A 17,777-nucleotide genomic window follows, 5' to 3' on the forward strand; every position below is an offset into this window, starting at 1 on the left:
GGAATGACTAAACATTATCAAGAGAAATAGACAAAGACAGAAACCCAACACCACCATGTGCTTCGGAGAAGCTACACCACAAGCAGTTTCCATGCCCACATTCTGACGACACCCAAGATTCCTCACTCCCACCCCTTTCTCTCCTTCTTTCCAACCCACTCCGAGATCCCAAGGAGTTGGTATCAGAGGGCGTGCTCTGGGCAGTTAATTCCACGGAAGGGAGAGTGAGCAAAAAGTAGAGATTAAGGTCCAATAGATAGACTTGGACCGAGGGCCGAGACTGGCACGCTGCCCCACACGCCTCCAGAAGGCGGCAAACAAAGGCATGCTTTCTTTGTGTGCCAAGAAGCTCCTTCCAAGGCCAAGAGCACCTGAGAGGACAGTGCCGTCACTTTCGTTTCTTCAGGCGCAACGTACAAAAGGGCACGTCTGTAGCAGAGGACGTCCGAGCGTGGATAGCTGCTTTTCAAAGAAGGGTTTCTTTCCTCCTACTCATTGGAGTGATTGCCATTGCATCATTAGTGTTTCTGTTACTTTTCTATTACTGTTGAAAGCAAAAAGCAGGTGCTAGAAACAATATCAGACGAAAGCTGACTGGCACAACCTGGGGATCACAACCAGACACAGTAAAGACCTCTGCCCTTGCACTTTGCTACTCTGCTGCTGAGTACACATGCCCAGCGTGGAACATATCTCAGCACAGTAAAACAGTGGATGTGGCTCTTAATGAGATATGCTGCTTTATCACAGAATGTCTATGCCCAATAGTGCTGGAGAAATTATACTATTTAGCCGGTATTGTACCACCTGATATCTTCCAGGAAGTTGTTGTTCGGCAATCCCTTGTACCCTGCGGATGATGGTCCTCCAAGAGTAGTGTCTTCGTGGTGGGTCCATAGGTGACTGTGGAGCCCTATTCTTAATCCTCATGTACTCCCACAGTGAGGACATCGGTTTCCAGGTGGAAGACAGTTCCAGTTGGGGTTAGCTTGACACGCCTTCCTCTTGGCACATTTCTGCCTTTCTCCCTCCATTCATGCCACTTCAAATTCTGCAGCTGGTCACAGCTGACTCCAGCTACAGCGCTCAAAGGCCAGGGCTTCCCAGTTCTTGGTGCCACAGTTTTTAAGGTTGGCTTTAAGCGCTTCTTTAGAGCTCTTTTCCTGTTCACCAACATTATGTTTCCCATTCTTGAGTTGAGAGTATAATAACTGCTTTGGGAGATGGTGATCAAGCATTCTGACAACATGGCCAGTCCAGCAAAATTGTTGGCGTAGGAGCATCACTTCAATGTTGCTGGTCTTTGCTTCTTCCAGCATGCTGACATTTGTCCGCCTGTCTTCTCAAGACATTTGCAGGATTTTTCAGAAGCAGTGCTGATGGAGTTGAGTGTGACATTTGTAGACAGTCCATGTTTCACAGGCATATAACAGGGTTGGGAGGACAATAGTTTTATTAAAAAAGCACTTTGGTTTTCCTATGGATGGCCCAATCCTCAAACACTCTCTGCTTCATTTGGAAAAATGCTGCACTCATAGAACTCAAGTGTTGTTGTACTTCAGTGTCAATGTTGACTTTTGTGGAGAGGTGGCTGCCAAGGTAGCGGAAATGGTCAACATTTTCTAATGTTATACCATTAACCTGGATTTCTGGCATTGCAGAGGGATTGGCTGGTGACTGCTGGAGAGCACTTTGGTTTTCTCAATGTTCAATGAAAGGCTGAACTTCTCGTACGCTTCTGCAAAGGTGTTTAGAGTGGCTTGTAGATCTTCTTCTGGATATGTGCAGACTACATTATCAGCTGGGAAGTAGCAGCCAGCAATGAAAGGACCAAGGCATTGACATCTCCAGCCCATTGTTTGTTCAGATATCAGCCAGTAAGCCAACACCTTAAATCAAGAAACAGCTTCCTAAGATCTACAGAGATACTCGCAAGAACAACTCAGCAAGCGAGAGTCCAAAAGTGGCAGGTTAAAACCCAGAAGGTTGGACTTGGAAGGCGCTGAACAGACTGAGCTCTGGTATTGTGAGATGAAGAGCCAACCTTAAGAAATGGGACCTCAAAGTGTAGTCTGCGACATGTGAGTGTGGTGAACAGCAAACCACAGACCACCTACTACAATGCAGTCTGAGTTCTACCACATGCACAATGGAGGACCTTCTTACAGCTACACAAGAGGCACTTAAAGTGGCTAGCTTCTGGTCAAAGGAAATATAACATAATGGCAAGTTTTTAACTTCGTTTGTGGTTTTTTTATACATTATAAATGTATTCTCGTTATTCATTATTATGGCGCTTCATGCAGTCATGCTGGCCACATGACCTTGGAGGTGTCTATGAACAACGCCAACTCTTCAGCTTAGAAATGGAGATGAACACCACCCCCCAGTATTGGACACAACTTAATGTCAGGGAGAACCTTTACTCAGTTTGCTTCTGACACGATAAACAAACTGATGGAAGTAACCATAAAGTTATGTCAGAGGACACGGCAAATACCATTATGTCATGTTGGAGAACATAGCATCTTACTTTTTAGGAATTTTCTAGGTCCTCTGGGACAACTCTATGGCAACCTTTGACCAAAGCAGTTCATTTCAATGGCCATGGTTCCAGTTGCCTTGTGATGCAGGGTCCACCCTGTATTTCCTAACGCCTCCTGCTTACCCCCCAAGACATGAGGCTCTTGACCTCAAATAACCTCACCACTGCTCTAAGAACTGGGGAAGAAAGACCAGCTCTAAGATCTGAGACTTCAGCAGTAAATCTACATCACTGACTTCAGATCGCCCTCTCCGAGTCTGCCGGTTTCACAATGGATTCGGTTCCCTTTTCTGGCCAAATTCTGCGAAGATCATCCGGCCTCCCGTTGCTGCGAAGATCATCCGGCCTCCCGTCATGCTTTCACAAATAAGCCTAACACGTTGTTGCTCTTTTGTAATGACATGATTTTTATTATACAAAATAAAATCCCTTGTACATAAGTTAGTTGAAACCCTACAAAAAGCATCGGTACCAAAATATATCATTTTTCAAATTGAAAAAACAAACAAACACACGCACAGTACCATAAAGTACTAAACATAGGTATGGAAATAGTACCAAACAGAAGTAATATTTTCAACTTTTTTAAAAACCCGGTGTTTAAGTAAAATAGGGTATGGACCAGTGGTTCTCAACCTGAGGGTCCCCAAGTGTTTGGCCTACAACTCCCAGAAATCCCAGCCAGTTTACCAGCTGTTAGGATTTCTGGGAGTTGAAGGTCAAAACATCTGGGGGCCTAGGGCGCTTCCAGACATCATCAAATCACAAGTTTTAAACAGGGGCAAAAAATCCCAGGACTTCAGAAGAGGTTCACATACAGGCTTGTTGGTCCCGGGATTTCTGCCTCCATTGTCCAGACTTGATGCTTTGTTGCGAGATTTAGATGCTCCCAAGATGGTCGCCGCGGGATTTCTGTCGGAAAATTGTGGATATGCGGAGAATCACTGCAGTGAATCACTGCAAAAGTTCTGTTCTTTGTCCTGACCAGAAAAACTGTGGCCTCCAGATATTTCATGAAGTATCTGCCACACAAACAATGTTTATGGGGTAGTACCATTTCTACCCAAGTCAACACTACACAATCACAGAGGAAAACACACTTTCAAGCCAGGAACAGAACTTTGTCATTATTGTCACTTTTTAGAGCCTGGCTGCCAGGCCATCTGTTCAGACAGATTTGGTTGTGTTGTTGTAGGTTTTTTTGGGATATATGACCATGTTCTAGAAGCATTATCTTGCCTGCATCTATAGCAGGCATCCTTGGAGGCAGGCATATTCAGACCTCATAACCTCTGAGGATGCCTGCCATAGATGCAGGCAAAACGTCAGGAGGGAATGCTTCTAAAACATGGCCATATAGCCCGAAAAATCTACAACAACCCAGTGATTCCAGCCATGAAAGCCTTCGACAATAGATTTGGTTGTGTACTTGTGGCATCAAACAACAGGTTCCTGGATTACACATGGCTGTTCCTGATTGCTTTTCTTGTGAAAAGATGTACAGTAATGACTAGGGGTGCACAATTTTGTTCTGTCCAGTGAAACTGTGTCCCCCACATGTTTCATGAAGTTTCTGGCACACAAACAAAGTTTTTGCCTTCTACTCAAGTGTCACCTTCTTTTCAGGAATCAACCAATCAGGAACAAACATCTAAAGCCTGGGAACAAACCCAGATTTTTAAAAATCCAGTGATTTCCAATTGCAGGGACATCCAGATATTCGAAGATGCGGATATTCGGGTCAAAACCGCAATATTCCAGCACCTGGAAATCTCACTTACTTTTTCTCTTTTGTAGCAATTGTTTCTGTGTTTACAGGCATTAGTGTCTGGCTACCCTCCTGTTTGCTACGGAAGCTCCTGGGATAAAGATACTATCTGGACATGCCCGCACAGGTTGAGAACCACTGGTATGACTATACAAGGCATGGGCAAACATTGGGCCATGCCTGGGCAATACAGAATAGAGTAGTCTAAAAAAAAGGGAGAAAGGGTAAAGTAAAGAGGAAGAGGTTGAATATAAAGAAAGGGCGGAAGGGAGGAGAGAGGATAAGAAATGATTCCGATGAGCAAAGTAGGGTTTTATAAAAGAGGAAATAAAAAAGATGTCCACTCAGACTTTCAGAGGTCAGCCTGTTCCAGGAAATTCATAATTTCTGTATCTTTCCTGGAAGCTTCTTCTTCTGCCTGGCAGTTCTTCTAAAATGTTCTCCAAACTCCAGAGCATTGCAGAACATCCAAAACACAGAATAAATTACATTCCACTGTCCCATATTAAATAGCATATAAATAACCCATGTAAACGTCTCTATGACATAAATTATTATTATTATTATTATTATTATTATTATTATTCCCTTTTTCCAAAAAGACTCCCAGAGCAGCCTATAAAGAGCAAGAAAAGCGTCCCTGTCCCAGATTTACAATCTTAAAGGTACGGCATCAAAAAAAGGGGGGATGATGAGGGAAAAGGAAGAACGCAAGCCCAGGCGTCAATTGTCAACGTTGGATTGTTGGTAAAGGAACTGTCCCAGAAGTAATGAAATGGTCAGTTGATAGATGATGGAGGGGAAATCAGGCCATTGTCCACTCTGCTAGTGCACAGAGGTGGATTTTGAGCAGCATTCAAGGTATCCCTGCTTCCCTACTTACTCTCTTAAAGTCTAATGCAGGCATGGGCAAACTTTGGCCCTCCAGGTGTTTTGGACTTCAACTCCCACAATTCCTAACAGACTCAGGCCTCTTCCTTTTTTCCTTAAGCAGCTGAAGGGGAAAAGGAAAGGGCCTGAGGCTATTAGGGATTGTGGGAGTTGGAGTCCAAAACACCTGGAGGGCCCAAGTTAGCCCATGCCTGGTCTAATGGTACAGCTATCAGTCTATCAGTACCCGGATACAACCAAATAATTAAAAATACACACATAAGTGCTGTCTGTGTAACCTTTGTAAAGGAGGGGTCAGCATAATGCAGTCAATGGAATCCTGGGATTTGTAGTTTGTTGCAGCGCCAGCACTATTTGAAAGAGAAGGTGAAAGACCTTGGAAAACTGCAACTCCCATGATACCATAGCATTGAGCTGTGTCACCCTGGACTTTAACTGCATTGAGTTGTGTCACCATGGACTTTAACTCAACAATATGAAATTGTAGGGATTGTACTTTGTTGTGGCATTAACAACCATTAAGGAAGACTAAAGACCTTGTAAAACTACAACTCCCATGATACCATATTGAGTGGTGTCACCATAGACTTTAACTCAATGATATGGAATCATAGGAATTATAGTTTGTTGCGGCATCAACAGCCATTAGAGAAGACTAAAGACCTTGTAAAACTGCAACTCCCGTGATACCATAGCATTGAGCTGTGTTGCCCTGGGCTTTAACTGCATTGAGTTGTGTCACCTTAAACTTTAACTCAATGATACAGAATTGTAGGGATTGCAGTTTGTTGTGGCATCAATGGCCATTAGAGAAGACTAAAGACCTTGTAAAACTGCAACTCCCATTATACCATAGCATTGAGAAGTGTCATCCTGGGATTTAACTGCATTGAATTGTGTCACCCTAAACTTTAATTCCATGATATGGAATCATAGGAATTGTTGTTTGTTGCGGCATGAACAGCCATTAGAGAAGACTAAAACTACAACTCCCATGATACCATAGCTTTGAGCTGTGTGACCATGGACCTTAACTCATGGGAGTTGTAGTTTGGCGAAGCACCAAAACCCTTTGACAAAGAAGGTTGATATCACAAAAAACTACAAATCCCAAAATCCCACAGTATTGGGTTGTGTCAAAAAGTGTAGTTGAATACTGGCCAACCAGACATAACAGAGAACTTACATTTTCATGCAAAGTTATACAGGCGAAAATAATTACAGGGTCAAATCTTGGAAAAAATGCTTTCTGAATGCCCCATTTTGTATTTTCCCCCCCAAGATCTGATCCTGTGAACATTTTCACCTGTATAAGTTCATGCATTTTTTCTGCATAATCTTTAAATATATATTATAATACATAAATATTAAAAATAAGGTAAAAGCCAAAATGTTCCAGGATCTGGGAGATGACTTAAGACATGTAACAGATGACAAACACGCCTGGGGCAGGTATCCAAGCCACCGGTTTCTACTGAGATCTTGTAGCACGAGAAGCGTGGAAATAAATAGGTAAATTTGCATGAAACATGTCCAATCCTGCTTCCGTCTGTCTTCGGTTCATTTCCCTGAGAGGTTTCCAGGAAGGAGCTGGGCATAAGTGCCACCCTTTTGACTCCTCGAGGAAGCATTAACTTGGATATTTCTTTCTTAGGATGTCGAAGTCCCGCAGCGTCCTATCCACCCACAGTCTGTACCAGAAGCACACAACGTATCCCAATTGCTTCTTCTTAAAGGTGTCGTTTTCGACCAAGTTTGGCATGGGTGGGTCCGTAACAGGGACTGATGGTCCACCCAAGGTGGAAATGATGGAGGTCAAATTGCTGAGCAGGCCTTGGATGCGTTGCCGGGTCAGTCTCAGCATTTCCAGCAGTTCCCCTTCGCCAGGGTTCAAGTCAGACTGGTCGTCCCAGACCACCTCCATTAACCTCGAGTAGGCACGGTAAGCTTGGCGGTTCTCCTCCAGACGCTTTATGTCAGAAAGATTCTTCCATTCCAGGTAAATGCTGAAGGGCAATGGCACTTCTTCAAAGCGTGTCCTTGAATCGTTGAAATCGGGATCGCTAAATGGGCTCCCTTGGTGACTTCGCTGGGAACAAAACAAGAACGCAAAGGGCACAGTTAGAAAGTCCTGTTGCAGCTCATAAAGGACCAAGGCATTGACATCTCCGGCCCATCCTCTGTTCAGATACTAGACAGCATGCCAATCTTAAATCAAGTTATAGCTTTCTAAGATCTATAGCAGTGTTTCTCAAATTTCCTAATGTTGAGACTCCTTAATACAGTTCCTCATGTTGTGGTGACCCCCGGTCACAAAATTATTTTTGTTCCTACTCCATAACTGGAATTTTGCTACTGTTTGAATCATAAATATCTGATATAGAGGATGCATTTTCATTCAGTGGACCAAATTTGGCCCAACTACCCGATATGCCCAAATTTGAATACTGGTGGGGTTGGAGAGGAGACTGATTTTGTCATTTGTGAGTTGTAGTTGCTGGGATTTATAGTTCACCTACAATCAAAAGTATTCTGAACTCCACCAACAATAGAAGAGGGCCAAACTTCCCACAAAGAACCCCCAAGCCTTGAAGGGACTTCCTGGCATGAGTCTCCCTCCAGCCTCACACACTCTCCCTCTCCCGCACATGCGCACCACTCTGCCATTCACAAAGCATGCCTGCTCTCCCTTTGGAGTCTCAGAAACAGCCCTCCCCTTGGCTGAGAGGCTGGCCAGTCACAGCACAGGAAGACTTTTGGTGGGAGGATTTGCCATTTGTTCCCAAAAAAAAAAAGGAAGAGAAGGACAGGCGGAGAAATCTTCAGTCTTCTCTGCCATAGGGGTTCCTAAGACCATCAGAAATATATGTTTTCTGATGGTCTTTGGTGACCCCTCTGAAACCCCCTTGGTGGAATTGAACCAAACATGGTACACAGAACTCCCATGGCCAACAGAAAATACTGGAAGGGTTTGGTGAGCATTGATCTTGAGTTTTGGAGTTGTAGTTCACCTACATCCAGAGAGCACCATGGACTCAAACAATAATAGATCTGGATCAACTTGGCACAATTACTCAATATATCCAATATAACAGTGGGAGCTCATCCCGCTCCTGGGATTCGAACCAGCAACCTTTCGGTCAGCAAGTTCAGTAGCTCAGCAGTTTAACGCACTGTGCTACCAGGCTCCTTTGCTTTACTAGCCTCCTCCTTTAAAACTATATATTTTAATTCACCCTCTTTCCCTCCCCAACCAAAAAGTCTCCTGACCCTGATTTAATCCTTCATAATAATAATAAAACACATCTAAGGAAGTAGATTACATCTTCGGGTGATGCCACTTATGCATGCCTACATAAGCTATATCTGTCAACATCCTGTTCAGGCGAAAGCGAAGCATTTGTCATGCAAATGAGCTTTCTGGCCACCCTTAGCTTCCCATTCCCGTTGCAAACCTGAATTAAAGCCAAAGCTGCTCTTTAAACCTCAGGTGTACTGGCTCCCTGGGAAGAAGGGTTGGGCTGGGCAGGAACAGGCAACTTGCCTACTCTCCTTGAGGGCATGGCTATCCTCCAACCACAAGATCATCCGATCCTAGGAAATGCAGGACTCAGATCTGTCTTGTGCAAAGAAACGAGCTATTGCTGGTTCAGGATCGTCCCAAGCTCGGAAGTTTCTGGGCCAAAACCCGAAACTTTGAAGGAGCCACATGATGTTAATAAGCAGAAACTCTATCTAAAGAAACTATTCCCAGACCAAGGTGAAAAGAAATGTTTATTCATCTTCTAAAGAAGCACTGGAAAACTTAGTAGAAGACAAGTGAACTAACAGGTATTCTGCTTGAGGAACTTCCTTGCTTCTAGATCTAGAAGATGGGTGGAAAGCAGAGCAGAAGGTGAGACCTGACACAGCAACATTTGTGAAGGAAGGAAGATGCTAACTAATTAAATAGAGAGGCCTTTTGGAGGATCTTTGATTGTTGCAACAGAAAAAATCATTAATTGCTGCTCTGTTATGTGAGCTCTGAAATAGATTTGCTCCCAGACCATTCCTTCTATTCAAAGTTGAGCCTACCCCAAACTGGAAAATTTGAACCCTCATCTCCCACAAAAAGCAGGACATTTAAGGCCAGGCTGTGAGATCTGGCAACTCTCTGATAGTTTGAAACCCAGGGTGCAAATACACTTTGAAATGAATGCAGTTTGACCCCACTTGAACTGCCATGGTTCAATGCTATCAAATGCTGGGAGTTGTAGTTTAGTGAAGCACCAGCAATCTTTGGCAGAGAAGAGTATGTAAAACTGCAACTCCCACTGTTCCATAGCATTGAACCATGGCAGTTGAAGTGGTCCCAAACTGCATTCAATCCACAGTCTAGATCAGGGGTCCTCAAACTAAGGCCTGAGGCCCAGATAAGGCCCTCCAAGGTCATTTACCCTGCCCTCGCTCAGGGTCAACCTAAGTCTGAAATGACTTGAAAGCACATGACAACAACAATCCTATGTCATCAGCCAAAAGCAGGCCCACACTTCCCATTGAAATACTAATAAGTTTGTAATTGTTCTTCATTTTAATTATTGTATTGTTTTTAAGTGTTTTTTGCACTACAATAAGATGTGTGCTGTGTGAATGGGAATTCAGTCATGCTTTTTTCAAATTATAATCCGGCCCTCCAACAATTTGAGGGACTGTGACCTGGGCCTCTGTTTAAAAAGTTTGAGGCCCCCTGGTCTAGATGCACCCCAAGCAAACCATATCCCAAGGTACTAAAGAGAGCTCCAAGACTGGTGTTTGAAATGGGAGCTGTGCTATGTGTTGTCGAAGGCTTTCAGGGCCAGAATCATTGGGTTGCTGTGAGTTTTCCGGGCTGTATGGCTATGTCCCAGAAGCATTCTCTGTCATAGATGTGGGCAAAACATCAGGAGAGACTGCTTCTGGAACATGGTCATACAGCCCAGAAAACTCACAGCAACCCAGTGATTCTGGCCATGAAAGCATTCGACATTAGATAGGAGTGCTTTGAGTTTCGAACCAGGATTTTAGGAGACTAAGGTTTGAATCCCCTCTCAGGCATGGAAAACCCATTGGGTGATCTTGGGCAAGTCACTCTCTCTCAGCCTTTGCAATGCCTTTGTCCACTAAGCCATCAACAGAAAACAAGATGGAAAGGTGGCCCATAAATTCACGGCTGCACTTGTTCTATGACTTTTTAACATTAGCAAAAGAGGTGAGAACTTTGGGAGAGGAACAAGCATATTTTCCACTGCTCTAGAGAAGGAGTCCTCAAACTAAGGCCCAGGGGCCGGATACATGGCCCTCGCTCAGGGTCTACGTAAGTGTGAAATGACTTGAAGTCACACAACAACAACAACAACAACAACAACAACAACAACCCTATCTCATCAGCCAAAAGCAGGCCCACACTTCCCTCTGAAATACTAAGAAGTTTATATTTGTTAATATTGTTCATTTTAATTATTGTATTGTTGTTAAGTGTTTTTTGCACTACAAATAAGATATGTGCAGTGTGCATAGGAATTCATTCATGTTTTTTTTCAATTATAATCCGGCCCTCCCAACACTTTGAGGGACTGTGACCTGGCCCTCTGTTTAAAAAGTTTGAGGACCCCTGACCTAGAGACTAGGACACAGAGCAATGAATTCACATTGCAGGAAAAGAGTTTCCACCTGAACTTTAGGAAGAATGTTTAGATGGTTAGAACTGTTCAGTCATGGAATATGCTTCTATGGAGTGTGGTGGAGTCTCCTTTTCTGTAGATTTTCAAGCAGAGTCTGGATGGCCATCTGGCAGGAGTGTTTGGACAGAGTATTCCTGCATGGCAGGGGGTTGGACTGGATGGCCCTTGCGGTCTCTCCCAACTCTACAATTCTATCATCCCTTTCCAAAGTGGCCTTCAGCCCTTTCGCCTGCATTCTGATCTTGCCGACACAATGGCAGGGTGCCCAAGTATTCCCCACCGTCCGCTTCCCGCCACATGCCCGGGCTTAAGATGCCAGAGGCCGTGAGGTCATTGCAACCCGGAGGCTTTGGCCCGCTGGTATGCAGCCCGCAGCGTCCACGTAAAAGAGAAAGTCACGCTGGAGGAACTACGGTTGGTCAGACTGAGAAACAACAAGAGGCTTGTTTCTCCAGACTGAGGAATCCCACAGAAGGCTGGGACTGGTGGGTGGGTGACGCTCTCCCAGATTTCTGAGAGGTGACAAAGGAGGCAAGTCACGCTTGGCAGACCCCCTGGAGCCTATGAGCCACCGAGGCTTTCCCATTCTCTTTCACCCCCAGCGCCGCCGTCCTCCCTTTGAGGCTTTGAATACATTTCTCACCTTTGTTTCCTCAGTGTGTGGGTGTCTTTGGCAAAGGTTGAACAGAGATAGTTTTTCCATGGCCTGGAGGCATAAAGGAAGCCAGGAGGGTTGGGATTTTGAAAGACTTAATTATTTGAAAAGGGAGAAAGTTCACCAGGTCCAAGGAGGATCACCGTTTCAGTGTGCCACTTTAACTGTCATGGCTGAATGCTGTGGAACCACGGGAGTTGTGGTCTTTACATGTTCTTTAGCTTAATCCGCCAAACAGGGCTGGTGTCTCGCCAAAATAACAACTCCTATGATCTCAGAGCACTAAGCCATGACAGTTAAAGTGGAGTCAAAATGAATTAAATCTACAGTGTAAATCAGGCATGGGCAAACTTCAGCCCTCCAGGTGTTTTGGACTTCAGCTCCCACAATTCCTAACAGCCTCAGGCCCCTTCCTTTTCCCCCTCAGCCACTTAAGTGTGGATTCCACTTTGTGGCCCATTTCTGAAGATTGGCTCTGCATCTCATCTCAACACCTTCCAAGTTGCCCGCTCTTCTGTGGGCCCAGGGGGGAGTTTCTCCTCTGGTATCAGCGACTGATTGAGGTTCCACGTTTTAACCTGCTACTTTTGGACTCTCGCTTGCTGAGGTGTTCCTGCGAGTATCTCTGCAGAACAGTGTTTCTCAACCTGGGGGTCAGGACCCCTGTGGGGATCGCGAAGGGAGTGTCAGAGGGGTCAATGAAGACCATGAGAAAACACAGTATTTTATGTTGGTCATGGGGGTTCTGTGTGGGAAGTTTGGCCCAATCCTATCATTGGTGGGGTTCGGAATGCTCTTTGATTGAAGATGAGCTATAAATCCCAGCAACTACAATTCACAAATGTCAAGGTCTGTTTTCCTGAAAACAAACTGTGAGTAGATCAATAGGTACTGCTCCAAGGGGAAGGTAATGGTGCTCCATGCAGTCATGCTGGCCACATGACCTTTGAGGTGTCTATGGACAACTCTGGCTCTTCAGCTTAGAAATGGAGATGAGCACCACCCCCCAAAGTCAGGGGTTCCCAAATTCTCAAATGGAGATGAGCACCAACCCCCAGAGTTGGGGGTTCCCAAATTGTTAACCTCAGCATATGAAGTCCAGCTCCGTTCTAGTAATGTCTACTCTAGAGTAAACCATAAGCCAGAAAACATGAAGACCCAGAACTAGATGAAAGGCCCTCCTTCCATACCAACTGCCATTGCCCTGGTTATGGAGGAAGAGAAGAAAGGGCAGCCTTAGCTCCATTTTGCTTAGGTCCAGAAGCAGATGAAAAGTTTTCCATCCCAATTACCACTGCCCTGATTATAGGTACAGATTATATATCTAACTCAAGCCCAGAAGCAGATTAAAAGCCCTCTCTCCCTTCTAACTACGACTGCCCTGGCATCAAAAAGAGAGAAGGGTCAGGTACAGCTCCATCATAGTAAAGGTAAAGGTTTCCCGTCACATTAAGTCTAATCGTGTTCCACTCTGGTTGGTGGTGCTCATTTCCATTTCTAAGCCAAAAGCCGGCGTTGTTCATAGATGCCTCCAAGGTCATGTGGCCAGCATGACTGCATGGAGGGCCATTACCTTCCCGCAGAAGCGGTACCTATTGATCTACTCACACTTGTATGTTTTCAAACTGCTATGTTGGCAGAAGCTGAGCTTAAAAGCAAGCACTCCCCCCACTCTCCGGATTCAAACCGCTGACCTTTCAGACAGCAAGTTCAGCAGCTCAGTGGTTTAACCCACTATGCCACAAGGGCGCCCTTAGTACTGTCATACTTAAGGCCAAAAGAAGACAAAAGACCTCCACCCCAACTGCCACTGCCTTGGCCCCATAAGTAGAAAAGAAATGAAGGCAGTGGCTGGTGAAGGACACAGAAATTAGAGTTCCAAATTCTACAGAATTCTTCAGAGTGTAAAAATGTGCTTCCAGTGGTTAGTCAATGGCTTGGCAAACCTGTTCCGGGTTTTAATCTAACCTCTAAAGGAACGGTTTGAGTTATGCTGAAGTCTTTTAAAGAACAGAACTCACCCTCTTGAATGGTTCCTTTAGCATTCACCCCAAAACCCAGAGTAAATTACCCAGTCTACTGCAATGCAAGTTCAGACTAAAAACAGGAACGGATTTCCACCCTTCTCACCAATATGCATTCTGGTTGGTGCAAAATTTGCATTTGGCAGAGGATATGAAATTTTAAAATGTTTTTATTAAAGGCTGAAACCTGGTAATTTTTCATGTTTTTCTTCCAGCCATTTTTCGCTTATCTTTTTTGAGAATGCAATTCTTAAGACGACGCTAGTATTGAAGACATAATCTCAAAGACGGCCAACCGTCTCCTTCCAGGGACGGGCACGCTGTCTTTCGTAGAAATGTGGGCACGGAAGAGCTTTCCAAGAAACCACATAATTTCTAAGAATTTGGTTTTGCAATTGTTGGTTCGAAGTATAATAATCAACCCTGTCTATAACCCCAAATTTAAGAAGGCAAAAAATTCTTACATAGGTGTTGAGAAGGATGGTGGTGTTTTCTTTCATGTATTGGACCAGTTGGTAGGTCCGGCTAATGAGGTTGTTGACAGAAAGCTCAGGATCAGAAGAAGCAATGTGGACGAAGACAGCCGAAATTACAAAGAGTCTGCCAACTAAAAAAGAAACAAAAGAGAGAATCTTGAATATTAACTCCCAGTTGTGGGGAAGGCCATAATAACAACAACAACAACAACAACAACAACAACAACAACAACAACAATGTATTGTTGAAGGCTTTGCTTCTCCTAATAAGACTTGGTTTCCATACTTCTGATCCTTTTGGTTGCCCTTCTCAGTACATGTTCCAACATGCCCATATCTTTCTTGAACTGTGGTGCCCAAAAGTGACAGAGTATTCCATGTGAAGTCTAACCAAAGTATAATAGAGTGGGACTATGACTCCCCCAGTTTAGACCAGTGGTTCTCAACCTTCCTAATGCCATGACCCCTTAATACAGCCCCTCATGTTGTGGTGACCCTCAACCATAAAATGCTACTTCATAACTGTAATTTTGCTACTGTTGGGAATCATAATGTAAATATCGGATATGCAGGATGTATTTTCATTCACTGGACCAAATTTGGCACAAATACCCGATACACCCAAATAATACTGGTGGGGTTGGGGGATTTATTTTGTCATTTGGTAGTTGTACTTGCTGGGATTTATAGTTAACCTACAGTCAAAGAGCATTCTGAACTCTACTAATGAATTGAACTCCCATGACCCATAGAAAATATTGGAAGGATTTGGTGGGCATTGACCTTGAGTTTTGGAGTTGTAGTTCACCTAAATCCAGACAGCACTGTGGACTCAAACAATGATGGATCTGAACCAAACCTGGCATGTATACTCAATATGCCGAAATGTGAAAACTTGTGGAATTTGGGGGAAAACAGACCTTGACATTGCTGGGATTTATAGTTGACCTACAATCAAAGAGCATGCCAATGATAGAATTGGGCCAAACTTCCCACAAAGAAACCCAATGACCAACAGAAAGTACTGTATTTTTTGATGGTCTTTGGTGGCCCCTCTGATACCCCCTCGCAACCCCCCAGGGGTCCTGACCCCCAGGTTGAGAAACACTGTACTCCTATTTAGACACGGTACTCCTATTGACATAGCCTAGAAACACATTGGCTTTTTTAAGCAGAGAATTTAGGGGGCTATAATGCCACATTAGCTCTCACTATTGCAACCTCTCCAACAGCCTTGGGATTGCCATCATGCTAGAGGGGATGGAGAATCTATCATAGTAATAATAATAATAAACTTTATATATAGACTGCCCTATCTCCCTGAAGGAGCTCAGGACGGTTTCCCACAAATATGGCAAACATTCAATGCCCAAAGAAAGAGCATACAAACAGTTTACATCAGAACAAAACACATTAGACAATAGAAAACAACATAATAATTAAAATAGCAAAGTATCATAGGTTTTAGTCCAGACTTCATGGAGCTATCCAAAGTGCTGTGCCTCTAATAGGGTTCAGCACCATGGAGAGTTCAGGCTAAACCCCAAAGCAAACCCACTTTACACAGAAGCAACCATCCACTGCTGTGAGTAGCGGCAAGTTCTAATTATGATTGAATATATATGTCGTCAGTTATTCTATGTAGCATTCTACCATACACAAAGAAAGTGCCATTTCAAAATGCCTCTGAATTTCCCTGGCACTAATACGCAAAGTAACAACTGACAAGCAAACCTGCCTCAGAGCATATCTAGTATAGGTTGAGCATCCCTTATCTGTTTTTTCAAACCCCAAACATTCCAAAATCTAAAATGCATGGCTGAGATCATGATATTTTTGTTTTCTGATTATTCAACATATACAAATTTTAGTTCATGCACAACATTTTCAAAAAAAAAAATACCTTCAGGCTATGAAGGGGTATAGACCTGGGTCCTATCTCCAAAATATATCATTATGTACATATATGCAAATACATGTATTCTAAAATCTGGGGGGAAATCAAAATAATTTCTGGTCCCAAGCATTTTGGATAAAGGATATTGAATCTATTGTCGAAGGCATTCATGGCCAGAATCACTGAGTTGTGAGTTTTCCGGGCTGTATGGCCATGTTCCAGAAGCATTCTCTCCTGATGTTTCACCTGCATCTATGGCAGGCATCCTCAGAGGTTGTGAGGTCTGTTGGAAACTAGGAAAATGGAGTTTATATATCTGTGGAATGTCCAGGGTGGGAGAAAGAGGTCTTGCCTGTGTGGGGTAGGTGGCCAATTGCAACATTCACACTTGCCTCCAACAGACAAGAGTTCTTTCTCCCACCCTGGACATTCTACAGATATATAAACCCCACATGCTTAATTTCCAACAGACCTCACAACCTCTGAGGATGCCTGCCATAGATGCAGGTGAAACGTCAGAAGAGAATGCTTCTGGAACATGGATATACAGCTCGGAAAACTCACAATAACCCAGATATTCAATCTATAGAACAGCCAAATTCCTGCTAAGTCATGAATTTTCTCCGGTGACTCATGTGCCATTCCCATTTCTCAGCCCAACCAGCCTCACAGGGTGGTTGGGAGAACAATTATAGGCTGATGTTTTTGAGAGGGAGAAATCAGCCAGAAAAATAAACTAAAAGAACAGGGATAATGTTAGTATCTATCCATAATAGGCAGCTGAATAAGAACATTTCCCAAAAGCTTGTCACTATCTCCTCCCAAATCACCAAACATCCGGCCATATGCCTTAGAGAAAAAGTTACACTTACCCAAAGAAAGACTCATGGCTACTGGAGTTGAAAATCTGGGTGAAGTTTAGAAACTTTGGTTTGGGGTCCCTTTTGTCACCCCCTAATGACTGAAGGAGGTATTTCTGCTCCTATGTGGATGCTGTTGGAGATTCTTGGTAATTTGTCTCTGTCGCCCCCAAGTGGAGGCAGTTGGGATGGTGGCCCCTGGTCCTCTTCTGCCTGGATCTCTCTCTGGCCATAAAGGGCTGCTTCCCAGCAGTCCCTCCTTCTGCCCTGAGCCTCTTGGTGCTGCTGCTCTGACTGTCCCAGGAACCCCACTGACCCGGCCCTTTATAGGCAGCTGAGGTATTAAACCCATCTTCTGTCATTCCCAGCCTTCCTCCCCTCCCCTCTGTGGCAAACACCTCCTCCCAAAAAAGGGGAAGAGAGGGGGAAAGGGGAAAAAACTCATAGGACCATTTCCTGGACTCTGTTGTTCCTAAGAAGAAGAAGAAAGAAAAAAAAAACACAAACTGGGGGGAGCGAAAAAGAGAAGGAGATGCAAGGGAAGGCGGGGAGAGGTGGGGCCGATTGTGAAATGTGCTTAATTTCCTGAATAGGGGAAAGGAGAAAAGAAAAGACACAGGAGGAGGAGGAGGGCTGAAAAGCACATGAGACAAGAGGGCATTTCCTTTCTCAATTGCACAGAGTTGTCAAACAGCCAGGATGATGCTGGTCTCACCAGGAGAATGATGTTCTGTCTGGTGAAGACCAAAAGTTGCCAGCTGAAACACCAAAGAGGGCTTCTGTACTTTTCAGGCTTGTGTAGAAGAGGAAATTTTAGCCAATTTTTGTTGAGCACTTATCACAAGGAACAGTAAGTGAACTTCCCTAATTTACACAACCATTCAAATTTTCAGTCTGGCAACCTTAGGAATCCCACCAAACGGAACATCATTTTACCAGTGGGACTAGCTATATATTTGGCT

General features: G+C 44.1%; 1 protein-coding gene across 1 annotated transcript; it reads right to left on the reverse strand.

The window, feature by feature from the left end:
- Positions 1-5,319: 5,319 nt before the first annotated feature.
- LOC132779349 (cardiotrophin-2-like) lies at positions 5,320-17,391 on the reverse strand. Its single transcript, XM_060783040.2, has 3 exons — positions 16,828-17,391; positions 14,047-14,189; positions 5,320-7,293 (listed from the first exon to the last, which is right to left on the reverse strand). The coding sequence occupies exons 1-3, from the start codon at positions 16,841-16,843 to the stop codon at positions 6,835-6,837; spliced, it is 618 nt and encodes a 205-aa protein (XP_060639023.2). The 5' UTR covers positions 16,844-17,391; the 3' UTR covers positions 5,320-6,834.
- Between the last annotated feature and the right edge of the window lie 386 nt (positions 17,392-17,777).

Source organism: Anolis sagrei, chromosome 6, assembly GCF_037176765.1.
Source record: "Anolis sagrei isolate rAnoSag1 chromosome 6, rAnoSag1.mat, whole genome shotgun sequence".
Classification (NCBI taxonomy): domain Eukaryota; kingdom Metazoa; phylum Chordata; class Lepidosauria; order Squamata; family Dactyloidae; genus Anolis; species Anolis sagrei.